Genomic DNA, 27,516 nt, shown 5'->3' on the forward strand with positions numbered 1-27,516 from the left:
AACAAAACATGAAGAAAGAAGAAGGCCAAATAAAATTAACAAGTCTTAAATCTTATTTTATTGGAATCTTAGAGGGCATTCAGGAGTACAGAGGTCAGTAGAGGATCTTGGACATTGGGTGAAGCCTGCTTCCCTCCCTCTACACCAAGGGTGGCCAACTCCAGTCCTCAAGGGCCACCAACCAGTCAGATTTTAAGGATATCCCTGCGTCAGCACAGGTGGCTCAGTCGTTGACTGGGCCATTGATTGAGCCACCTGTGCTGAAGCAGGGATATCCTTTTAAAACCTGACCTGTTGTTGGCCCTTGAGCACAGGAATTGGCCACTCCTTCTCTACACGTTAGAAATTTCCACAGCACTCACACAGACATTCTTCTCTAACCCCATAACGTTTAGTTGCAGGCACCTCTGGCAGAGAAAGTGTTTAGTGCCACAGTGGGCATGCACAGCAGCAGGAAAAGGGTTAAAATAATCAGCCAATCACTGTTGAACCCACGGCACAGACAAGGTTAGTCCAACAAGGTTTTCCGTTCCCCAGACGCTGCTGGTCTGAAGGAGCTTGTGCAAGGATGCAGGTTATAAGCGAAAAGGGTTCGCAACACTGACCTCTGATGTGATAAGAGAGGGGCCTTAAAAAATAGCAAGAAAAAGCCAACGCCTCTTACTATAACAGTGGTGCTCAAGTTTAGACTTCAGGGGCTACCAAAATGCCAGATTTTCAAGGCTCTATACATACCTAAGCAATTTGTCTTGGTGATAAGTAAAACTAAGCTACTAGTACTGTAGGTTCTGAATGTGTTAATTAGAGACATTCTAAAGAAAACTGGAGGCCTATTCAGATTCTATTTTACATTGTTCTGTTTTTTTTAAAATGTCAGCACTAAAAAGTATTACAGACCTTCATACAAATGACGCATAGCTTGCAGTTTAAAATTATATTTGACGCATCGCATCATGTTGAATACCTGATTGATACAATTTAAATGAAAACTCAATGTGTAGTTTTTATTTAGACTATAAATATAAATTATTTGTGTAATATTATTTATAAGAGTCATACTGTAAAAAAAAATAATACATTACGGTAACCTGTATAATGAAACATCTGCGCTGCGTCAAATTTTTGGGTTGATACATAGCAACTGAATTTTGTGCTAACTCTATTAACAGACTTTTTAGGGTTTATGCCAAGTTAACAGATGACTGATGCATTTTCTAGTACATATCATTAATATCTGTGCGTCCCAAAAAATTAGATTTTATTTATTTTTGCACCACTTAGTAATAGACCTCTTAGTTCGCTGGCAGACGTCAAGGTCTGAACGTGAGCACCACAGCTATGAGTTAGGTGCCACTAAATGTATATCCCATAAACTATTGTTTAATGTCATTCTATTAATGTAATAACAAGGAACACCAAAAAGGCAGTCTTATCGCATTAGGAGTGAGAGTCACTCATTTTAATAGAGTCTCGCGGATCGGGAGGCAGTCTCAGGAGAAGGCAGCCTCACTTGCTCTGCAGTGCATTGAAAGCACCTCTGGCAGTGTATGGGGTTAAAAACCATACACGGGTCACATGCATCCATACTAAAAAAAAGCCCCTTTGTCATATGGTAATTGGTAAGCAAGACCTAAAAACTCAAAAGCAAAGGGCTTAACCCCGTCACTGCAAGAGAGTGCAGCAACACATCCTGTTACTGGTCCCCTGAACAGTGAAGGGGTTAAAACAGAAAAAACATGTGAAATGATCTTCAAACGTTTAACATTCATTGCACTGCAGGGTCCCATCAGCGCCCGCAAGTTTTAATCGCTCTGCTCGTTGGCGTAAAGTCCAGCTTCCCAGCGCATTGCAAGGGCGTTCTTGTGACGATTCACCCGCGTGGATTCCACAATCTGAGGGACACAATCAAAGAAAGCATGTAAATATCCGAGTCCACAGTTTCAGAACCTTGGGGTATTTGTTGAAGTCTCCCAGCTGCAAAACCGGGGCAAAATTAAGTTTACAATGGGGAAAACCTAATGGGATTAAATCTCCCACTGTTTTTTGTACTGGTTTAGCTCCAGTTTTGCAGCTGGGAGACTTTAATTAAGAGACCACCAAATATTCTGATGGGTCCAAATTCTTGGCGTTAAGGGTTTTGAAGCGCCCAGGAATTTGCACTTAGAGCAGCTAAAAACTAATTAAAACAAGTGTAGTGAATAATAGTAATAATCTCCTCAGAACAGGGTGTTAGCTGTCCATTAATACCAGGTAATGCCCTCTACTTCAGGGTCATGACTTAAATATTACCCTGTGGATGGAAAATTGAAACATTGTGGTCATAGTGAATTCTATCATTAAATTGGTCCTACGTGGATTATTTTAATCCTGTACCTTTTAGTATCAGGGTACTTTGCACAGTGCATCAGCAGAGTAGCTATAAAAGGAGTTACCCCGATCTTATAATCCTGTAATAGGATGTATCAAATTTTGCCAATTTGTCTCTATTTAATCTACCTCAAAAACCACCGCCCTCCCCAGCAACCTAAACCTCCCTGGCTAACGATCAGCATCACTTGTAGGAAAACCCGATTATGAAGCATTTGTTTTGATTATATATATTTTTTAAATTATGATTCACTTATTCATTTTTTGTGTGGGGACAAATCTTGCAGCAAGTCTGTTTAGTTGTGCTTGCTGCACACAAGGAGCGAGGGCATTTTGTTCTCCAAAATAAATTACTGCAAGAGATACAAACTTGCTGGTTTTTACCTCTGTGTTGACATCGTCATTTGGGTCAATACCGGCGTACTGAGGGGAAACAGAAGAGGGAGCCTAGTGAGTCAGTAATTATGAACACAAAGACCTAGATTTTCTCCAGCTAGGTAGACTTGCAGAGCATTGTCTCCACCTTGATAGAGAGACCTGCTGAGCATTACCACTACACAGAGACCTGCCAAGGATCCCTCAACCCAGAGAGACCTGCTGAGTATCGCTTTTACCCAGAAACCTGCTGAGCATTCCTCCACCCAGAAAGACCCGCTGAGCATTCCTCTATCCAAAGACCTGCTGAGCATCGTCTCTACCCAGAGGCTTGCTGAGCATGCCTCCATCCAGGGAGACCTGCTGAGCATCCCTCCACACAGAGACCTCCTGAGCATAGTCTACCCCTAGATTCCTGCAGTGCATCGCCTCCATCCCATTACAGACCTGCATAACATCACCTCCACCCTGATAGACCTGCCGAGCACTGCCTCCACCCAGAGAGACCTGCTGAGCATCCGCCCACCAAAGAGACCCGCTGAACATCGCCTCTACCCAGAGAGACCTGTTGATCATCGCACCCACATAGTCCTGCAGTGCATCGCCTCCACCCCATTACAGACCTGCAAAGTATTGCTTCCCAAGATAGAGCACTCACCCAGACTTCGTCCCCCTGCCTTCTGAGTCTATCTGAATCTGATTCAGACACAACGAACTTGGGGTATCTCCTGGGTCTAAACATTTGTATCGGGGCAATGGAATAAGAAGGAACCGGAGGGGAAGGCGTCCCTCTCTGGGAAACATCGGACCATGGGCTTGTAACACCTGGAAGGAAAGAGAAAGTTAGACAAAAGTGCCATATCGTGCGACAGAAGGTCCTCTATCATGTGATATACTGTAGAGAGGAAGAGTCTTACATCATATATAGTGAGAGGGGGTCCTGGGTCATGTATCAGTGAGGGGGTTATTATCAAAATAGCTTCATGCCACCATGACATTTTGTTTCTTTTCTGGTCCCTACAGGATTATTTTAAACCAGAATGAATACAGACTGAAGTAAAATCCCATGATGATGTGGAGTCAGGTTTATAGTACTGTATATATAAAAGGAATCCAAAAGGTACATTTGTGTGTACATCAAAAATGCAAACAAATATCCACTGTGGGGAGCCTTGAATGTTATAACATTTTCGGTGCCTTATGTCCCAACATTTATAGAGTATAAAATATATTTGTTCCCGATTTAAGGAGGGAAAAAACGAATTGACCTGCACACACCTTAAGAAAAAAATAAAAGACATCAGTGAAAATAGTAATCCACTTATTTGAAACCAGTTTACGTTTCGTTATATATCACGAGGGCTGGAGGTGTTTTTGCTGCGGTCCTGCATATCTGCATATATAGAGTGCTGGCAGTCCCCTCCTCTATTGTATTGTATGTCTTTATTTATATAGCGCCATTAGTGTACATAGCGCTTCACAGTAGTAATACATGGGGTAATCAAATAAATAACAGATAATATAAATAACAGATCATGGGAATAAGTGCTTTAGACATAAAAGTAACATTAAGGAAGAGGAGTCCCTGCCCCAAGGAGCTTACAGTCTAATTGGTAGGTAGGGAGAACGTACAGAGACAGTAGGAGGGAGTTCTGGTAAGTGTGTCTGCAAGGGGCCAAGCTTTATGTATCATGTGTTCAGAATATCCACAGTGCTATTCATATGCTTCTTTAAGCACGTGTGTCTTAAGGTGGGTCTTAAAGGTGGATAGAGAGGGTGCTAGTCGGGTACTGAGAGGAAGGGCATTCCAGAGGTGCAGGGCAGTCAGTGAAAAAGGTTTAAGGCGGGAGAGGGCTTTAGATACAAAGGGGGTAAAAAGAAGACATCCTTGAGAAGAACGCAAGAGTCTGGATGGTCATAACGAGAAATTAGGGCAGAGATGTAAGGAGGGGCAGAAGAGTGTAAAGCTTTAAAAGTGAGGAGAATAATGGAGTGTGAGATGCGGGATTTGATCGGAAGCCAGGAGAGGGATTTCATGAGGGGAGATGCTGAGACAGATCTAGGAAAGAGTAGAGTGATTCTGGCAGCAGCGTTTAGGATAGATTGTAGGGGAGACAGGTGAGATGCAGGAAGGCCGGACAGCAGGAGGTTACAGTAATCAAGACGGGAGAGAATGAGGGTCTGAGTCAGAGTTTTAGCAGTCGAGCAACAGAGGAAAAGGTGTATCTTAGTTATATTGCGGAGGAAAAAGCGACAGGTTTTAGAAATGTTTTGAATGTGAGAGAGGAGTCGAGTGTGACCCCTAGGCAGCGTGCTTGGGCTATTCGGTGAATGATGGTAGTTCCAACAGTAATGTGGAAGGAGGTAGTAGGGCCAGGTTTGGGAGGAAGTATAAGGAGCTCTGTTTTAGCCATGTTGAGTTTAAGGCGACGGAGGGCCATCCAGGATGATATAGCAGAGAGACATTCAGAAACTTTGGTTTGTACAGCAGGTGTAAGGTCAGGTGTTGAAAAGTATGTGTGTTGTCAGCATAGAGGTGATAATTAAACCCAAAATATGTTATTAGGTCACCTAGAGAGAGTGTGTACAGAGAAAAGAGAAGAGGTCCCAGGACAGAGCCCTGGGGTACCCCCACAGAGAGATCGATAGACGAGGAGGGGGTGTTAGCAGAAGAGACACTGAAAGTACGATGGGAGAGGTAGGATGAGATCCAGGATAGAGCTTTTTTTTCCGAATACCAAGAGTATGGAGAATGTGAAGGAGAAGAGGGTGGTCCACGGTGTCAAATGCTGCAGAGAGGTCGAGTAATATGAGCAGAGTGTAATGACCTCTGTCTTTGGCAGCATGGAGGTCGTCAGTTATTTTAGTGAGGGCTGTTTCCGTGGAGTGAGCACTGCGGAAGCCAGATTGTAGAGGGTCTAGGAGAGAATAGGTGTTGAGAAAATGGAGCAAGCGAGAGAATACAAGTCGTTCAAGGAGTTTAGAGGCAAAAGGCAGGAGGGAGACAGGTCGATAGTTAGAAAGACAGGTAGGGTCAAGCTTGGTGTTTTTGAGTAATGGTATGATTCTATGTTATGGAGCCGCTCTTCCTGGACGCCGACAAGTCTCTTTGTACAATCTGCTGCTGTGAATTGATATCCGTAAACATTATTCTGTAATGTTCCGTAAACATTACGTAATACACGTATTTTGTGTAAACAGTGTCTGGTTGTAGAATGAAAAGTCTGTAGAACTCTTAATCAATGACCCACAGACTACTCCGAATATAAAACTAATTTATCATGCCGAAAAAATATATAAAAACCAACAGGCTTCAATACACACCATTCTCAAGATAAGTGGATTACTATTTTCACTGCTGTCTTTGTTTGTTTCTTAAGGTGAGTGCTGGTCAATTAGTTTTTTCCTTCCCTTAATTGGGAACAAATAATCTATGCTAAATCAAAGATGATAAACACACAGATACTCAACAAGCTCTGAGAAACCCCAAACATTACCACATTATATATATATATATATATATAATATGTGTGTCAAAAGGAGTGCTAGTGGGCGTGGCTAAATGTATACAACAAAAAACAAACACAGATGCCCAAAGCTACTTCCAATGTGAAAAAATACACAGTGTGCAATACCTATATATTCTCTTGAAAAGGGGTAATTTAGTTTAATCCTTTGGCCAAAGCGTCTTAAACCTGCTGCCGCTTCAAGGCATGAACGTTAGCAGGTCCTAACACTACCCGAGTTAAAATTCTTATTTACCTGTATAATTACAAGAAGAATGATCTGCATTGATAAGTGGATTACTATTTTCACTGCTGTCATTATTTGTTTCTTAAGGTGAGTGCCGGTCAATTTGTTTTTTCCTTCCCTTAATTGGGAACAAATAATCTATGGTAAATCAAAGATGGCCATGCAGCAGCAGAATGTGCCTACCTGAGCTCAGAGATGGTTGCCTATACTCGTACTCATTGAATGGAGTGCTTGGCTGTCTGCTTTTCCTCCTCTGCTCCTGGAGCTCCCGATCCCTCTCCAGGGATTGCTGGATCTCTTGATCAATCAGTGCTGACCCATAGGACCGCTGCCGGGTGATGTTAATCTCTCCAGGGGTTGCATTTTCCGCCACTTCCTCCTTCCTCTTCTGCCTTCCGTCCACCTCCTCATCCCCTCTGGAAGACTGGAACTTCCAGGGCTGGAGGTGGAAATACTCCTTGTGCAGGATGTGTGTCCCCGATGAGATTTTGTTTCTTTCCTCTGAGGTGGAGTCTGAAGCTGCCTTATAATCTAAGATGTTTTCAGAGCTCCCTGTTCTGGATCTATACGTACTAAGTGTTGCTGGCTTCCAACTGGTCCTTACACTGTAGGGTTGAGGGGCATCCAGGACAGTCCAATTGGTTCTATCGTGTTTCGGTTCCTTATCAACCTGGTTCATGTCCTCTGCTGTGCTCTGTTGATCTGTGGCTTCAACATCTGCAGGTCTCCTGGAGGTTATTTTTGTGGCCGCTTGCAGTGGTTGCACGGGGACCTCGTCCGGCTGCTCAAACAACTTCCTGCGCTCATCCAGCTCCTGGGCATTACCCCTATCATACAGTCCGGCCACTTTTCCCTCGCTTCTCAGGTCCTCCTCCCTCTGGGTGTCCTTCTCAATCTCTCTCTGGAGAAAGAAAGAGGTGCGGGCCCTTTCTTTGCTTTTCTTCTGGGACTGGGTGTCCTGGGGAAGCATCAGTAGTGGGTTTTTGGAGATTTCCACCATTTCTGTTATTTCGGGTGCACTCTGGATCCCTCTCTCTCTCCTCAGATTCTCCTCCCTCTCCAAAGCCAGACGGATCTCCCTTTCAATGGGTGTCTCATGGCTGGGGTTTGGGATGTCCTCGGATTTCTGGGATGGTATCTCATGATATATCCCTCTCGGTTTCTCCTCTGCTCTAGAATCCATATTATTGACAGATAACTCCCAGAAGAACTGCCTACAAGGCAGGCTGGAGCTCCTGTCACTGCTGGTTACTTGGGTTTCAGGAGGCTCGTCCTGGCCCAGCCCCTGTTGAAACCCAAGGGGGTTCCATGGCACCTGGGAAGTCTGCTCGGTCTTCTGCCCCAGTGAGCTCAAGTTATTCTCGTAGAGGGACCGCGTAGACCTAGAGAGGCGAGGGGGCCTTGGCTGAGGCCGTGGGCTAATCGGGAGACTGTTTGTCTTCTTCTCCAACATCACAAACTGTTGCCGAGCAGTTTCAAAGTTTATCTGCTCCCTGTCCACAGCCACTGTGTTGGGGCCACTGTCCAGCCCATTGTGATCAACAACTAGAAGGGAGTTGTCCGACTCATGCTGGGAGATTCCCAGCTCCTCTGTCCCCAAGCTTTTCCGCTGCCCCTGTTTCCTAATGATATCTTTCCGCTGGTCTTCCAGCTCTCTCACCCTTTCCAAGTAAATGTCATGTGAGAGTGGCCTGCCCTCCTCCTCCTCCTCTTCATCATGATCTGAGAAGAGCTTGGTTGGACTGGTCTCAGGGCGATACGCTCGGATATCGAAGAGATAATCCTCCTTCACCAGCCGCAGGCGGCTGTCCCGGTCAGTGGGAGGCACCCACACATCACTGCTCTTGCTGTCCCCATCTGCCCTCCAGCTCTGCTGCACTTTAGAATTCCTCTCCAGCCCTAGTTCCTCCTGTCGACTGGTTACACTTCCTGCTGAAGAAAGGGAGAGGATCAAGCTTCTGGTCACTCTGTCCATGGCTGGCACAGACCTTGCATCCAGCTGTTCCGGGAAAGCAGAAGTGACCTGTGGTTCAGGTGTGCCTCGCACCTGCTCTTCAAGAATTAAGGTTAGATTCAGATCAGGTGAGTCCTTATCCTGCTGCTGAGTGATGCTTGTCACCTTCAGCACAGATGTGTCTGTTACTTTCTGCTCAGGTGTACCTGTTACACGTAGCTCAACTTCATTAGTTATCTGTGCTTCAGGTGTGCCGGTTTCCTTTAGCTCTGGTGAGTTTGGTGCCTGGTTTTCAAATTCTTCCGTTACCTGGTGTTCGGGTGAGCCAATAACTTGATTTTCAGCTGAGTCATCTACTTGATTGTTAGGTGAATTTGTTACCTGGTGCCCAAGTGAGCCAGTTTCATGTGGTGGAGATATGTTGGCTACTGGTGGCTCCAATGCAGCGTAAGCGAAGCTTGTCTTGTTTGCAAACAGATTTCGCTCTTCCCCCTCGTTAGCTGGGATCTGACACCAAGAAAAAGAAACTGTCAGTAACAATAGTGCACAGAGCACTGATTATAGTACAATTACATAGGCACAATAAACCACTGTAGAAGAGCTTCCAATCTAATTGTAGTGTGGCCCTTGTACCTCCCCCCCAAGTGAGATTGCGGTGTTGTGGGGAGAACAGACAGGATTTACAGGGTACCCTATTGGTGGTTGCAGCACCTCCAGTCAGCATGGTTCCTCTGGATGGAAGGATGGTCCATACTGACACCTTTCTAGATCCTCAGACAGGGAAAGCACTGGTGATGGTACAATGGTGTTTATTGTAGGTTCTGATCTTACAGCATTGCATAGCTTTCCTCTGCATGGTGCTACTCGTTAGGCCTCCTAGTGAGACCAAGGGTAGCTGGTACTCACTCCACAGGGGGAGGAAAGAGACAGCCACACTTTTGTGAGAGTGCCAGTATTTATACCCTTGGGTGTGACTGTAACTCTGCCTCATAATAAGACAAATCTGGATACTGACAGGTCATCACATCCAGTATGTGACCCATTCAGTATCCACCCCTCAGGCTGACACTCTCTGGCTGTTGCTAGGCCCGCCCTTGGATACATCAAATGTATCTAAGGCTGCAAAAGCACACAAGGCCTTTCTGAAGGAATTAACCCATCCACTGCCTGCACCTAACAGAACTTACACTGGTAGGGCCCAGGAAAAGAAGTAGCGGCTGGAGGCTAGGCTGCAATCTTCCCCTGGTGAAATTCCAACGACCCTGCTTTGACTACAGTAGGTGTAACATCCCATACTGTACAATAACCTTGAATTAATCTAACATAAAATGCATTAACATTTGCATACGTTAACACATTGCAATGCACATTACCATAACAAATATCCATCCCCAATTGGAACCTGGATTTAATGTGAATGTACTAGGGCTACCTCAGTAGTAGTGGGCCGGATCAAGCTACTTGACCATATTGCCCTGACCGTCAGGTACTTTGATAGAATAGCACCTCCTTCTCCCAAACTTGGATATATATTCTACTCTGTCTATATGTATATTGCGGCCCACTACCCATAGCTTGAGTAGCTGTTTTGCACTGTCAAAATCATGGTATCTGGAGTCTCTGGAAGTATTTGCTAAGTGTGCTACTATAGCTTCCTCCACCCACTCCATCCTGTGTTCCTCAGCACTCCTCATGAGGTTCTCGGGGAGATAAGGATAATCATATCCCATCTTATGGAATCTTTGCGCTAAGACTATCGGCCCTGCTGTACTTCATTAGGCCCTTCTCTCTGGCTGTGCCAGGTAGCACCCAAAACACTGACCCTTCCCATAAAGGTGGTTCTATGGTTGCTTCCCTAACCGGAGAAAAGGCAGTCATTGACCCTGACAGACTACTCTTAGCTGACCCCTTCTGTATTGGTTCTGATGAGGCCTTTTCCTCCTGCTTCACCCATTTCCCCCATGGTACAGACTTCCCTACAGATGATACAGGCATAACATTCATGGCAGACATATCATCACATTTGACAGTGCTGTTTGGGGCCACGGGACTCACCACGGATAAGGGTCTAGGAGCCAGGGGTCTTACTCTAGGACTGATGGTGGCAGTAAATGACGGGACAGAATGGGCAGGTTGGGCAGTGGCTTGGGCAACTGGGGAAAGAGTGCATTAGTGGGGGCTGTTTTCTGGATACCCTGGAACCCACTACGACTGGAGGCGCTGAACACCAAAGAGAAAGAACCAGAGAAAGAATCTAAGCCTGTCCTGATCTCCACACTACCGCAGATCAGATCAGCTCTCCTGCTCTAAACAGGTATTGCACCACACACCAGGTAGCATAGGCGGTATAATCTCCCAGAGGGGGGGGGGGGGGGGGAGAGAAACAGTGCTACAGTAGGTATAGAAAGATTGCTCCTATCACTCTGAGATTAGACAGAGGTTAATAAACTTAAGTTATTCTATAACAAGGTAATATAACTTCCCCCTACCATAAATAACTTGTAACTGTGATCAAAGTGTGTGTGTGTGTGTGTGTGTGTGTGTGTGTGTGTGTGTGTGTGTGTGTGTGTGTGTGTGTGTATGTGTGTATGTATGTATATATATATACCTCCTTTAAGTCTTAGTTAATTATTGTCTTGCAAATCCTTTCAGTGTGAATCCTATGCTAGTTGTATTTCAGTCTCAATTCACCTTTCCCCTAATAGCCTGAGACCTAGATACTACAGGAGTGTGGTTACCACTTTCTATGACCTTATTTTAAACACTGGTTGGACACCCCTGAACCAAATGATTCCAATCCTGGGCTGTGCTAGCAGGAGGTCACATTGACTGACACAGGGATATTCTTTACATCTGTGTCACTGAATCACCTCCCCCTCCGCCCGTCCCACCCTGTGCTCCCAAAACGAAACCATGATAATCAGAGAAGAGATCTGGGCATTTCCAGACTATTTCAGCATGTGAGGAGAAAGGTCAATTGGGGAGTATTCATAGACGCACACGATGTTATGTGTTACAAAGTTTGTGGGGAGCAGAGCAGGCTTAAAGGTGATCCCTTTACAGAGGACTCATGTCTATCAGACTCCACAAGCACTTATTCCGGCTACAGACACAATAAATACTGTATTGTAGTTACATTTACTACCTCCTTTCTAACATAACATGTTAGGAATCTTACTATTAGCCGTTACTATTCAAACTGGTGGCAAATAAAGGTTGTAGACTGAAATGTGAAAACAAGTTAAACTAGTTACAGAACTAGTTGCAGTTACCAGTTATAGAACTAGTTCGTTGCCTGCTCAAGGCCTACATGTAATTTGTTGCAGCTTAAACTACAACTAGTTGCAGTTAGTACAACATTGAGAAGTGCCGCCCCTAGCCTACAGGCGGCAAAAAGCTAAAGCCACTACTGTGCCTGTGTATGTGTCAGGGGGTAAGAGGTGTGTGTGTGGGGTGACAGATGCATGTGTATGTGAGGGGTGAGAGGTGTGTGTGCGTGTATGTGGAGGCTGACAGATGCCTGTGTATGTAAGGGGTGACAGGTGCCTGTGTATGTGAGGGGTGACCAGTGCCTGTGTATGTGAGGGGTGACCAGTGCCTGTGTATGTGAGTGAGGGGTGACAGGTACTTGTGTATGTGAGGGGTGATGGGTGCCTGTGTATGTGTCAGGGGGTAAGAGGTGTGTGCATGTATCTGAGGGGGTGACAGGTGCCTGTGTATGAGGAGGTGACAGCTGCCTGTGTATGTGAGGGATGAGAGGTGTGTGTGGGCGTGTATGTGGAGGGTGACATGTCTGTGTATGTGAGGGGTGACAGGTGCCTGTGTATGTGAGTGGTGACAGGTGCCTGTGTATGTGAGGAGTGAGACACAGGCACCTGTCACCCCCTCAGATACACACACACCTCTTACATACACAGGCACCTATGTGTCAGGGGGTAAGAGGTGTGTGTATCGGAGGGGGTGACAGGTGCCTGCGTATGTGAGGGGTGACAGGTGTGTATATGTGGAGGGTGACAGGTGCCTGTGTATGTGAGGGGTGACAGGTGCCTGTGTATGTGAGGGGTGAGGTGTATGTGTGCGTGTATGTGGAGGGTGACCGGTGCATGTGTGTATGTGAGGGGATTGAGAGATGACCCGTGCAGTGCTGACTGTGAGTGTACAGTACAGTCTGTGGGAGAGGTGCCCTTGTATGAGCGCAGAGATGAACCCAGCAGTGCTGACTGTGAGTGTACAGTACAGTCTGTGGGAGAGGTGCCCTTGTATGAGCGCAGAGATGAACCCAGCAGTGCTGACTGTGAGTGTACAGTACAGTATGTGGGAGAGGTGCCCTTGTATGAGCGCAGAGATGAACCCAGCAGTGCTGGGTGCTGCTGATAAGCTGTGTTACAGATAGTTCCAAGAATTTCACAATTGAACATGTTACAAACACGAGCATGGCGACATACACCCATGAAAACAGACACATGTACACCCATACAAAAACACACATGCACACGCACAATGACATACAAACACACACACTGACACACAAACGTATAAAGAGGGACACATAACTGACATACAGACATGCACACACATGCTGTCGGGAAAAAAAACATAAAGAGAGACATGCACACATACTGTAACATACTGTACAAACACAGACATACACTCATTGACATAGAAACACAGACATGTACACACATACTCCAACCTTCAAACACACACACCTCAAACATGCATGTTTAGACACAATAATGCTAAGTCACCCAGAGGGATGCGTATACTACAGTTATTCTTTATAGACATCGTAGTTCAACCCCTTTTTGTTTGTTTGTTTTTTTTAATTATAAGGCAGCTCAATTAAGGGGCTTTCCCATCACTCTCACCTGCACTTCTCTGCGCACTGCTGCTGCTGCTGCTGCTGCTGCTGCTGCTGCTGCTGCTCTTTGGCCCGCTGCTCTGAATCACTAAGATGTGTTCGAGATGAGGAACTTGAAGGCAAAATCCAGGGAATATGAGGGTGTCACACCCAGGGGAGAGAGGGAGGGACCTTGAGACAAGGGTGTGGGAAGATGGTGTGCAAGGAGCAGGGTGTGAGTGTGTAAATATAGGAAACCACTGCATAAGGCGCTGGGCATGATTTAAGTAGCTGGGTGTGCGAGGAGGTGAGCACTATTAATAAGGAGTTGGGTTTGAATATTTTTGGGAGCTGAGTGTGAGAGAACACATCTGGATGTGTAAGGAGACGAGTTAGTGTAAGAATACACAACTGGGCGTGTAACGAGCTGAGTGCATAGGGCACTTGGTCTGTTTAGGTTTGGGTGTCCCATCTGGTCAGAAGTCTACTGTATCAGTGACACAGCACTAAGGACACTGCCCATACCCTGTCCTTCAGCATCCCCTGCTACTCACCTGCTCCCGCCTCTCCAAACCACCGCATAGGACCTGCCACGGGGAGGGGTATTTAAACATTTTCTCTTAGCCACACACCCCCACAGGGGCTGGAGTCCACACAGGTGTCCAGATGCCAGGGGCACGAGGGCCACCAGCTGTTCAGAATGTCCCCGAGTCTGTGGTAGGTACAGTGCCAGGGAACACTTGTCTGTTAGTCCTAGAAGGAGAGATCGCAGAGTGAATGAATGAGGAAGAGTAGGAGAGCAATGAACTTAGACACCCTTTCCAATAAAAACATCACACCCCAAGTTCCTTATTCTATCAGGAAAGTAGCTGCAGATTTAACATACAAATGTAAAGATTTACACAAAGTAAATGTAAAAAAATCATGTATTGCCCATTTTTCACATTTAGGTGTATACATTGAAGAGCAAAGTAATAATACACAGAGTGATATATTAACATACAGAGCAATATAAAATATCACGCAGAGCAATATATAACAACACACCTGAATCAGCAACACCTGCCATTTAAGTTAGGGCCGTTCTATAGTGCGGCCGCGGGCTACGCCGTGCGCGCGCATGGCAGATATAGATGGCTGAGGCTAGTCAGCCCTTCTATACAAGGGCCACGCGCGTGCACGGCAGGGAGCGGGGAGCCGACCGACAGCGGCAAAGATGGGGGAAATCATCTTCGCGCCGCTACCGGCGCTCACATATATGTGTGTATGCGTGTGTGCGTGTGTGCGTGTGTGTGTGTGTGTGTGTCAATGATTGCACAACTAAAAAAAAAATATTTCTTAAACTTTTTTTTTTTTCTTTAAAAAATCTTATTTAGGACTTCCTTCACTCATAAACCCATGCACACCATATACTCACACATATACACACACATACACAGTATCTGTAGCTCCCGGCTGTATAACAGGGAAAAGCCTGCGTATAACAGGGGAAAGAACGGGCCTTAGGCGTATATCGGCAATTCAGGCGTTACACAGCGAATCAGGCGTTTATGACTCCGGGGCACAGAGCAATATATAATAACACAGAGTAATATATAATAACACAGAGTAATATATAATAACAGTTATATTTTAACATACAGAGAAATATAGAATAGCACCCAGAGCTATATAAGAGCAAAGAGTGGCATGCAGAGAGATTTAATAACAAACTGGGCAATGTAATAATATGCAGATATTTAATAGGAAGCAGAGCCTTATAACATTCAGAGAGATTTAATGAGAAGCAAAGCGATATTATAACGTGCAGAGAGATTTAAGAAGAAGCAGAGCAATATAATAACATGCAAAGATTTAATAAAAAACAGAGCAATATAACGCTCAGGGATATATAATAACATGCAGAGATTTAATGAGAAGCAAAGCAATATTATAACATGCAGAGTGATATAATCACTTGCAGGGAGATATATTAACACGCAGAGTGATATAAGCACATGCAGGGGATATTAACATGCAGCGTGATATAATCACATGCAGGGAGATATATTTACATGCAGAGTGATATGTATGTATGTCTTTATATATAGCGCCATTAATGTACATAGCGATTCACAGTAGTAATACACGTGACAATCATATAAATTACAAATAATTCAAATAACACATCATGGGAATAAGTGCTTCAGACTTAAAAATTAACATTTAGGAAGAGGAGTCCCTGCTCCGAAGAGCTTACAATCTGATTGGTAGGTAGGAAGGACGTACGGCAACAGTAGGAGGGCATTCTGGTAAGTGCGTCTGCAAGGGGCCAAGCTTTATGTACCAGGTTTTTACTATTAGCTAGGGAGATACTCATATGCTTTGTTAAGCAGGTTTGTTTTAAGGTGGGTCTTAAAAGATGATAGAGAGGGTGCTAGTCGGGTGTTGAGGGGAAGGGAATTCTAGAGGTATGGGACAGTCAGTGAGAAAGGTCTAAGGCGCGAGAGGGCTTTAGATACAAAGGGGGTAGAGAGAAAACATCCTGGAGCAGAACGCAAGAGTCAGGATGGTGCATAGCAAGAAATTAGGGCTGAGATGTAAGGAGGAGCAGAAGAGTGTAAAGCTTTTAAAAGTGAGGAGGAGAATTGAGTGTGAGATGTGGGATTTCATAGGAAGCCAGAAGAGGGATTTCAGGAGGGGAGACACTGAGACAGATTTAGGAAAGAGTAGAGTGATTCTGGCAACAGCGTTTAGGATAGATTGTAGGGGAGACAGATGAGAGGCAGGAAGGCCGGACATCAGGAGGTTACAGTAAACGAGACGGGAGAGAATGAGGGCCTGAGTCAGAGTTTTAGCAGTTGAGCAATAGATGAAAGGGCGTATCTTTGTAATATTGCAGAGGAAAAAGCGACAGGTTTTAGATACGATTTGAATGTGAGAGGAGAATGTGAGAGAGGAGTCGAGTGTGACCCCCTATGCAGTGTGCTTCCGCTACTGGGTGTATGACAGAACTTTCAAACAGTAATGTAGAAGGAGGTAGTAGGGCCAGGTTTGGGAGGAAGTATGTGGAGCTCTGTTTTTGACATGTTAAGTTTAAGTCGGCGAAGGGCCATCCAGGATGATATCGCAGAGAGAAATTCAGAAACTTTGGTCTGTAGAGCAGGTGTAAGGTCAGGGGGTGAAAAGTAAATTTGTGTGTCGTCAGCATAGAGGTAATATTTAAACCCAAGACTTGTCACATGAGATAATCACATGCAGTGAGATATAATAACATGCACAGTGAAATAATAATTTGCATGGAGATGTGATACCATGAAGAGACATTCAATAAGAAGCAGACCAATACAATACAATAAAATGCATGGGGATATAATAACACATACTTAGAAGAAGAAAGCTTTGAAAGAAAAAGCACAAACCTCCTCGCATGGGGCAGCCATGAATTGTATAAAAAGTGAACAAGTTTCATTATAGACACACAAAAAAATGGCGCAGCTAAAAACAATAAAAAATCCAAAAGTGAAAAAAGCTAGACTGACAACAAATTTCAATAATGTATAACATAAGGGAGAAGTGCCACACTAAGTATGCAAACAAATGGCAATTAAAGTGCAAAGCCAATAATTGCCATTATAGAAGCCTACGCATATGTCAATGACGTGGATAAACTAGATATCTAAAAAGAATCCACATTGAAACCACCAGTACCCAGGTAAACATATAACAACTTAAAAAGAAAATCACCCCAAACTGCGGGTGTTTAAAGAGGCAAAGCAAGCAGCTTAAAACACAAACATGAATACACAAATATATGCACCCGATGGATTCGTTTTCTCCCATGATTGATCAGCAACATCCTGCTTCCCTGAGTTCACTAAATGGCTACATTTCATTTTCAAATCAATCCTACAGTCAGGTGTAATTCAGCAGCTACAATGTATTCTTATATTGCTAAGGTAACATAATCTATTGATAGGCTAAGATTATAGTAGGTGCGCGGCGGAGCGCATGGCGTCGCGCGCCTGTCACTATGAGCGATGGGTGAACTGCGCTGGAGGCGATTGGGGAGGCGTGGCGGAAGCATCACCAGGCTGGTTCACCCCCATTAGCTGAACCACTCACGTGATGCGGCCGAACAAACAAAATAGTTTGTCTTTTGAAAAATCTGCTCCGAGGTCGCTCTGCATCACACCCACACTCGTGCGCACTATGGCCGGCCCCTACCAGCTACTGCACTTTGTTCTCGCAGCGCGCAAAATCGCACTGTCGCGCCTACTATAATCGCAGCCTTACAGTTTACAGTTCAAACTACTGGGAATATTGGCAACAAATGATAACAAACAGGAAAGTGTTGCAAATATTTTGCACTGCTGGGGAGATGGGCTAAAACCTGCTATAGAAATCAAAAGATGCTCAGTATATTAAAACTCATTCAAAATGGCATTAAGAGTTGAATTTTTCAATTAAAAAAAAGGCAATAAGTGTCACGTACGGCACACCTGTGAGCACGTGACATGCATATGGGACAAGGTTTAATACACAGCTCGCAAACTGGCCTACTTTTCACTTTCGTAAAGGTTTCTCAAATGAACAATATCTCCCATCAATCTGTCATCATATATACCATCTGTCACGAACAGCACACAACTGAGCACGTGACTTAGATATGCAACCAGGGTTAATAGACACGGCTACTCTAGCCAACTCATCTTTCTTCTGCGCAAGATACTCGCAATGAGTTAATATTAACCCTTTACTCAACTGAAATCATATCTATCTGCTGTCACCACCCAAGAAGTATGCAAAATATATCATTAATATATATATGCCAGGATCTCAGGTCCCTGTTTATTATAGAAAAAACTACTATGCAACTCAACACACAAAAATCTGTTGTAGCAAAATGTTTCCAAAAATGTAAATACTCTCTACAAAGCGTGCAACAAACAGTTCATTCATAGCCCAAAGCATTACTTATTAAATAAACCTTTAATATATATAAATATGCAGTGCTTAAATAAAAAAAGATTACAAGAACATACAGTTACAATAAATGCAGAACAGTTTCTTAAAATAACAGGATAAAACAGAAATCCCTATACAGTACATTACCATATATGTCATAGGTTTTCCCCCAGAGAGGTCGCTGGTGTAGAAATATGAAAATTCACGTACTTGATTCCAAACACACCTGTTGAATTCTGATTTCATAACTCCAGGGCAAGCCCTATATATTATACTTCTCCCTTTGAAAACCACATGAGCCCACCCCTGTCGTAAATTAGCTGCTAGGTTGACAGTTTTACGACTTAGAAAAACCCTCCTCTAAAAAGGGATTTAAAATCTTGACTCAATATATAAACGCACTCATAACTTCCTTTCTCTAATACTTAGTCACACGTGAGTCATAGCAATAGATTCAGGCGATTATGATTGATGCAACAAGACTGAGACTAAGACCATCTTGCTCATAAATTGGAGTGACAAATGGATATCTGGCCTTGGCACCTCTTACCCATGGTCTTATTGCATGCATCTCCTTGCGCCAATTACAGATATCTGGACGTTAGAATTTAGGATAGAGGTTATCACCCAATATCCTATTTTTTTCATAAATTCACTTTTGTGGAATACTTTCTTAGCCACACCCCCTGAACCTTGCATAACCCTCCAGAGAATACCTTTCAAAGTACCTCTAAAAGTGTCCTGTTTACTTGGATGTCAGATGGGCCTTAAATTAATTCCCTCTCTGCCGAACTAAATGCCCTTATCTCTAGATTTTATCAGTCCTAAAACTAGAAGGGTTTAACGAGCCATAAAACATTTCTTTGTATTTTTAAAACAAAAGATAAACATATTAACCTCTGAAGCACCAGATTGATTAAAATACATACTATCAAGTGATATTATCATGACAGTAAGTATTATCTAATACTACAGAACTGATTTGTTTTTAAAAAACGCACATGTATAATATTGCTTGGATTGCTCCTAAGACCCTAATTGTATGCAATCAATATCTACAGGTATATAGGTTAATAGATGGTTACTGTATTGCAATAAATAGAGAGGTCTAAATTGATGGTAATACCAGGGCCAACGTGATGGCGGCTCCATCAGTGCCATTGCACGGAGCCCTGTAGTTACAGAGGCCCCTCGCTCTTCCCCACAACAATTGCCGGGGGAGAGCACAGGGCTTCTGTAACTCTCTTACCATCTCCTTCACGATCTCCTCCTGTCAGTGTCCCTCATCATGGTGCCGTGACATCAAATGGTGTTGCCATGACAACGGCATGCCACGTGACATCACAATGTTGCTACTGAAAGGAAGAGATCGCAAAGGAGAAGGGCCAATTCCCAAAGATTGGAGATAAATGGGACAGAGTATGCTACAGATATCTAAAATAAGTTCCATAGTTGAATGGAAAGTATATTCATCCAAGGTAGATGGGTATCATACTATTATTCAAATACATATTTATTAATTAAGCCTTAAATAAATCAACATAGAACTCAAACGTGTTAATATATTTAGTGAATAGTGTAAAAGCAGTCAACTGCACACTGGCAGCCTTGAGGTACACTGTTCCATTTATCTCAAACCTTTGGGAATTGACACTAATGAGGGATACATACTGTACATGTGGAATCAAACTTAGCATTCCTTGAGTTATCCTAGCTGATAAAGTGTCAAGATCATAAATATAACCTATGGTAATACCATCAACAGACCTCTCTATTTACTGCCAATACAGTAACCATCTATTCACCTACAGTATATACATGCAGATATTACGTTTACCCTTAGCGCACCTACCTATTATTTACCAGAGGTTGAGTGAGTACCTTTGTGTTCTGTGTTCCTTATAAACATGTACAATTATACAGGACATTTCACAGAGTATATAGAGCCGACAATGAGAGCATCTAAAGATATGGCGAAGGAGTGGCTCAGTGAGTAAAGACACTGACTCTGTAAATAAAGACACTGAGGTTGAAGCAGGATGAGCCTGGTTCAATTCCCAGTGTCAGCTCTTTAGCAGACACGTGTGCATGTGGCGTGCATGTTGCGTGCACGTTGTGTGCCTATAGGCCAAATGATGACACGCGTGGCCATAACGTCACAAGGGTAGGCTTCACTGTGAGTGGCTCACTGTCATGTGGCACGGCAGCCCTCTAGGCGTGATCAGCGCTTTATTATACCGGTGTTGGTGCACGTTTGGTGATCGGTACCTGCCAATCCAATGAAATCCTCCGCTGGAGGATGGAATGTCTCCCTCTGGAGTGACTTCCGCAATGATGGTCGCTCCCTCTCTGGCAGCCTGGTCACAGACTGCAGCAGCAATCGTTCAAATGAAACCACTGGCTGGCTAATCACTAAAAGGGCAGAATCCCTAACTATCCCGTTGTCAGCGCTGATTGGTCCCCGGTGACGTCCCTCATCACCGGACGACGCGATTGGACGCATGGAAGGATCAACACGCCCATAAAATGACATCACACATCCGAGAATAGACGATTTTCATTGGATCCAGGGGGGACCAATCGGCGCTGACGACGGGGGAGCAACGCGATGACGTCATGCGCCAACCATGTGTGCGGAGGTCAGAGGTCCATGATGACGTCAGATGCCAACCGAAAGATGGCTCAACCCACAGATGTAAATGGATGACACCTGGAGTTTGATTGGGAAGGAGGAACACATGGTGACATTGGGGGATATAAAGCAGAGACACTGGTGGGGTGTTAGTGTGCCAGACAAACTTGAGAAAGGCAGTGTGCCTGCCGAAACGTCAATTCGTTACTTGGCCCAATAGATAGGTTTTTTTTTTTCAGAAATCCGTGTTGCCCTGTTTCCTATCTGATTACTTCCTGGTAAAACATTTTATAAATAAATAAATTATAACTCTCGGCATGTTATGTACATGTTATTATATCGCTCTGCGTGTTATAACTCTGCGTGTTATGTACATGTTATTAGATTGTAAGCTCCTCGGAGCAGGGACTCCTCTTCCTTAATGTTACTTTTATGTCTGAAGCACTTATTTCCATGACCTGTTATTTATATTATTTGTTATTTATATTATATGTATTACTACTGTGAAGCGCTATGTACATTTATGGCGCTATATAAAGATATACAATACAATATTATTGTATAGCTCTGCGTGTTATTATAACTCTGCTTGTTATGTACATGTTATTATATCACGCTGTGTGTTATATTATCACTCTGCTTGTTATGTACATGTTATTGTATAGCTCTGCGTGTTATATTATCACTCTGCTTGTTATGTACATGTTATTATATCACGCTGCGTGTTATATTATCACTCTGCTTGTTATGTGCATGTTATTATATCTCTCTGTATGATATGTGCATGTTATATCTCTGTATGATATGTGCATGTTATTATATCTCTCTGTATGATATGTGCATGTTATTATATCTCTCTGTATGATATGTGCATGTTATTATCTCTCTGTATGATATGTGCATGTTATTATATATCTCTCTGTATGATATGTGCATGTTATTATATCTCTCTGTATGATATGTGCATGTTATTATATATCTCTCTGTATGATATGTGCATGTTATTATATCTCTGTATGATATGTGCATGTTATTATATCTCTCTGTATGATATGTGCATGTTATTATATCTCTCTGTATGATATGTGCATGTTATTATATCTCTCTGTATGATATGTGCATGTTATTATATCTCTGTATGATATGTGCATGTTATTATATCTCTGTATGATATGTGCATGTTATTATATCTCTCTGTATAATATGTGCATGTTATTATCTGTATGATATGTGCATGTTATTATCTCTCTGTATGATATGTGCATGTTATTATATCTCTCTGTATGATATGTGCATGTTATTATATCTCTGTATGATATGTGCATGTTATTATAGCTCTCTGTATAATATGTGCATGTTATTATATCTCTCTGTATGATATGTGCATGTTATTATATCTCTGTATGATATGTGCATGTTATTATATCTCTGTATGATATGTGCATGTTATTATATCTCTCTGTATAATATGTGCATGTTATTATCTGTATGATATGTGCATGTTATTATCTCTCTGTATGATATGTGCATGTTATTATATCTCTCTGTATGATATGTGCATGTTATTATATCTCTGTATGATATGTGCATGTTATTATAGCTCTCTGTATAATATGTGCATGTTATTATCTCTCTGTATGATATGTGCATGTTATTATCTCTCTGTATGATATGTGCATGTTATTATCTCTCTGTATGATATGTGCATGTTATTATATATCTCTCTGTATGATATGTGCATGTTATTATATCTCTCTGTATGGAGAAGGAGTGGCTCAGTGAGTAAAGACACTGACTGACACTGAGATTGCTTCAGGGGAGCCTGGTTCAATTCCCGGTGTCGGTTCCTTGTGACCTTGGGCAAGTCACTTTATCTCCCTGTGCCTCAGGCATCAAAAACATAGATTGTAAGCTCTACGGGGCAGGGACCTGTGCCTGCAAAATGTCTGTAAAGCGCTGTGTACAATTAGCAGCGCTATACAAGAACATGCTATTATTATTATTATTATTATTATTATTATTATTATGTGCATGTTATTATATATCTCTCTGTATGATATGTGCATGTTATTATATATCTCTGTATGATATGTGCATGTTATTATATCTCTGTATGATATGTGCATGTTATTATATCTCTGTATGATATGTGCATGTTATTATATCTCTCTGTATAATATGTGCATGTTATTATCTGTATGATATGTGCATGTTATTATCTCTCTGTATGATATGTGCATGTTATTATATCTCTCTGTATGATATGTGCATGTTATTATATCTCTGTATGATATGTGCATGTTATTATAGCTCTCTGTATAATATGTGCATGTTATTATCTCTCTGTATGATATGTGCATGTTATTATCTCTCTGTATGATATGTGCATGTTATTATCTCTCTGTATGATATGTGCATGTTATTATATATCTCTCTGTATGATATGTGCATGTTATTATATCTCTCTGTATGGAGAAGGAGTGGCTCAGTGAGTAAAGACACTGACTGACACTGAGATTGCTTCAGGGGAGCCTGGTACAATTCCCGGTGTCGGTTCCTTGTGACCTTGGGCAAGTCACTTTATCTCCCTGTGCCTCAGGCATCAAAAACATAGATTGTAAGCTCTACGGGGCAGGGACCTGTGCCTGCAAAATGTCTGTAAAGCGCTGTGTACAATTAGCAGCGCTATACAAGAACATGCTATTATTATTATTATTATTATGTGCATGTTATTATATATCTCTCTGTATGATATGTGCATGTTATTATATATCTCTGTATGATATGTGCATGTTATTATATCTCTGTATGATATGTGCATGTTATTATATCTCTCTGTATGATATGTGCATGTTATTATATCTCTGTATGATATATGCATGTTATTATATCTCTCTGTATGATATGTGCATGTTATTATATCTCTCTGTATGATATGTGCATGTTATTATATCTCTCTGTATGATATGTGCATGTTATTATATCTCTCTGTATGATATGTGCATGTTATTATATCACTCTGCTTGTTATGTACGTTATTATATCACTCTGTATGATATGTGCATGTTATTATATCTCTCTGTATGATATGTGCATTTTATTATATCTCTCTGTATGATATGTGCATGTTATTATATCACTCTGTATGATATGTGCATGTTATTATATCACTCTGTATGATATGTGCATGTTATTATATCTCTCTGTATGATATGTGCATGTTATTATATCTCTCTGTATGATATGTGCATGTTATTATATCAATCTGCTTGTTATGTACGTTATTATATCTCTCTGTATGATATGTGCATGTTATTATATCTCTCTGTATGATATGTGCATGTTATTATATCTCTCTGTATGATATGTGCATGTTATTATATCACTCTGCTTGTTATGTACGTTATTATATCTCTCTGTATGATATGTGCATGTTATTATATCACTCTGCTTGTTATGTACGTTATTATATCACTCTGTAGGTATTATATCTCTCTACAGATATGTTAGTTAGTAAGTCACGGAACACCTTTTTCTTATTTTCTCAAAGAATACTGTCGTTTTATTAAAGCATCACAATAAAAGTATAAAGTAAAAATACAATGTCTAGACTAGCTCTCTAGGACTCACTAGAAGGGTCATACTGTAAACATGTTGCATATCTACATATTGTTTGAATGACTTTGGTGATGAGCACCCAGTCAACAAGCCACAGATTCTCTACTACAGGGTACGTACCAAGGCCACTTACAGGACTAAGTGAGCGCTGTTTTGCACTTTTTGATCTTGATTATATCACTCTGCGTGTTATTATATCGTGCTGCCTGTTATATCACACTGGTTGTTATTATATCACTCTGCATGTTATTATTTCACTCTGCGTGTTATTATATCGTGCTGCCTGTTATATCACACTGGTTGTTATTATATCACCCTGCATGTTATTATATCTCTCTGCATGTTATTATATCACTCTGCATGTTATTATATCACTGCGTGTTATTATATCACTGCTAAGGATGCTATGATATCTCTGTATGTTATTATATCACTCTGCGTGTTATTATATCACACTGGTTCTTATTATATCACTCTGCGTGTTATTATATCATTGCGTGTTATTATATTGCTATGGATGCTATGATATCTCTGTATGTTATTATATCACTCTCCGTGTTATTATATCGTGCTGCCTGTTATATCACACTGATTGTTATTATATCACTCTGCATGTTATTATATCGCTATGGATGCTATGATATCTCTGTGTATGTTATTATATCACTGTGTGTGTTTTTATATATCTGCATGTTATTTTATATCTCTGCAATGTGTTGCAGGCCCCTTTCTGAAGGGGAGTGCTGGAACTGTTGCGTTATTCTCAGACTTTGGTTCTCCAGCAGGGAAGAGGTTAAGTATTCATGCTGGCCCTTCCCCAGTCGTGGAGCCTGGTATTTATTCCCTGGCTCTGTCGTGTCTGACTTTGGACTCGATCAGTATCGATGACTTTCAGATCTTGGCGAGCGGCCAGTAAGACATTCTTCCCTCACTTCCTCAATCACCTGGGTTCTTTCCCCTCCTCCTCCCTCTCTCTGTGTTTCACGTCACCATCTCCTCACCTCTCTGTCACCATCCCCTCCCTCTCACCATATCCCCTCTCTCTCATCTCTATCTTTAGATCTCTCTGTCACTGTCTCTCTCACTTTTTCTCTCTGTCACTATCTCCTCATCTCTCTCTCTCTGTCACTGTCTCCACCTCTCTCTCTCTCTGTCTCTCTCTCTCTCTCTCTCTCTCTCTCTCTCACACTATCTCCTCATCTCTCTCTCTTCCTCTCTCTCTCTGTGTCACTGTCTGTCTGTCTCTCTCATCTCTGTCACTATCTCTTCCTCTCTCGCTCTCTGTCTCTCTCTGTCTCTCGCTCTGTCACCATCTCCTCTCTCTCTCTCTCTCTCTCTCTCTCTCTCTCTCTCTCTCTCTCTCTCTCTCTCTCTCTCTCTCTCTCTCTCTCTCTCTCTCTCTCTCTCTCTCTCTCTCTCTCTCTCTCTCACACACCATATCCTCTCTCTATCTCCCCATCTCTCTCTCTATCATCTCTTTCTCCCAATCTCTCTTGCTCTCTGTCAGGGTCTGTCTCTCACTTTTTCTCTCTGTCACTATCTCCACCTCTCTCTCTCTCTATCTCCTCCTCCTCCTCCTCTCTCTCTCTCTCTCTCTCTCTCTCTCTCTCTCTCTCTCTCTCTCTCGTCTCATCTCTCTGTCACTATCTCTTCCTCTCTTGCTCTCTGTCACTACAGTTTCTCCTCATCTCTCTCCTCTCTATCCCCCTCTCTCTCTGTCACTGTCCGTCTCTTTCTCTCTCACTATCTCCCCATCTCTCTGTCTCCTCTCTCTGTCTCCTCTCTCTCTGTCTCCTCTCTCTCTTCCCCCCATCTGTCTCTTTATGTCACTATGATTATTATTAATATAATTTATATGTAAAGCACCATCCTATCCCCCAGCACGGTACAGTGGGGGTACCGAGCAACATAAATGACATAAGGAGAATTACAGACAGGCGCAAACAGATACACAACATACTGGGAGCCAGGTTCCGGAGAGCTTACAATTTAGACCAGGGATGGGCAACTCCAGTCCTCAAGGACCACCAACAGGTCAGGTTTTAAGGATATCCCTGCTTCAGCACAGGTGTGTTGAAGCTGGGATATCCCTTTGCATAGAGGAGACCAGCTATCTCTGGCTGCAAAACAGCTGCAAAAAAACGCACCAGATTACTATTGAAATAATATTGTATCACTTTTAGAGAGATTTGGGTTCGCATGAGGTAATACGGGTATTGGTGCTACACAGATATATGGGCAATCTGTATCCCAATCAGGTTAGTAATATGCCATAGAGCCAATGTGCTCAACTCCAGCCCTCAAGCCCCTCCAACAGGTCAGGTTTTCAGGATATCCCAGCTTCAGCACAGGTGTCTCAGTCTTTGACTGACTCTGATTGAGCCACCTGTGCTGAAGCAGGGATATCCTGAAAACCTGACCTGTTGGGGGGGAGGGAGGGCGGCTTGCGGACTGGAGTTGAGCTCCCCTACCATAGACCATTCCAATATATCAAAACATACTGGAGATTCTGCTAGCGGTACACCCGTTTCCCCACCGACGTCCTTCCACGTGTAAGAGTATATGAAATAAGAGCAGATTTGCTTGGTGGAATCTGTATTCCGAGACATAAAGTGATTTCATAATACGGTTTATAGAATGGATAGTCTTACCTGTGCCAGTCCATCCTGCAGGGCGTCCATACTCCTCGCCCTCTATTCCAGTCTTCAGCTAATGAAATGAGGGGAGGGGGGGTACGGTGCACAGTGCCCGCCACTGGCAAAGAGTGACCAGGAGCAGAGGACAATAGTCAGGCCCTGCTGACTGACGAAATGCAGCCCCAGGAATGTTGCTGATCGCAGGGCGGCTTTTATTAGGCAGAGACCAAACATGCGCTTGTGAACATAATACAAGAGTCAGGAAGCTTCAGGAGGGCAGGAGGGGGGATTAGGGGCAGCTCCCTCTAACCCCTTTCCCCACAAAAAAGGGGAACGTGATTCAGAGACTGAAGCAGACCTGTTCCTTGTTCACAGTCTGTGTGTCTGGCAGGGT

The 27,516-nt window shown here is 42.9% G+C and overlaps 1 protein-coding gene across 1 annotated transcript; it reads right to left on the reverse strand.

The window, feature by feature from the left end:
- Positions 1 to 35: 35 nt before the first annotated feature.
- On the reverse strand, positions 36 to 27,296 carry MISP (mitotic spindle positioning). The gene is made up of 6 exons (XM_075611488.1): positions 27,138 to 27,296; positions 13,844 to 14,042; positions 6,679 to 8,956; positions 3,401 to 3,567; positions 2,752 to 2,790; positions 36 to 1,892 (listed from the first exon to the last, which is right to left on the reverse strand). The coding sequence occupies exons 2-6, from the start codon at positions 13,901 to 13,903 to the stop codon at positions 1,803 to 1,805; spliced, it is 2,634 nt and encodes an 877-aa protein (XP_075467603.1). The 5' UTR covers positions 13,904 to 14,042; positions 27,138 to 27,296; the 3' UTR covers positions 36 to 1,802.
- Between the last annotated feature and the right edge of the window lie 220 nt (positions 27,297 to 27,516).

The sequence above is a fragment of the Ascaphus truei genome, chromosome 8, assembly GCF_040206685.1.
Source record: "Ascaphus truei isolate aAscTru1 chromosome 8, aAscTru1.hap1, whole genome shotgun sequence".
Classification (NCBI taxonomy): Eukaryota; Metazoa; Chordata; class Amphibia; order Anura; family Ascaphidae; genus Ascaphus; species Ascaphus truei.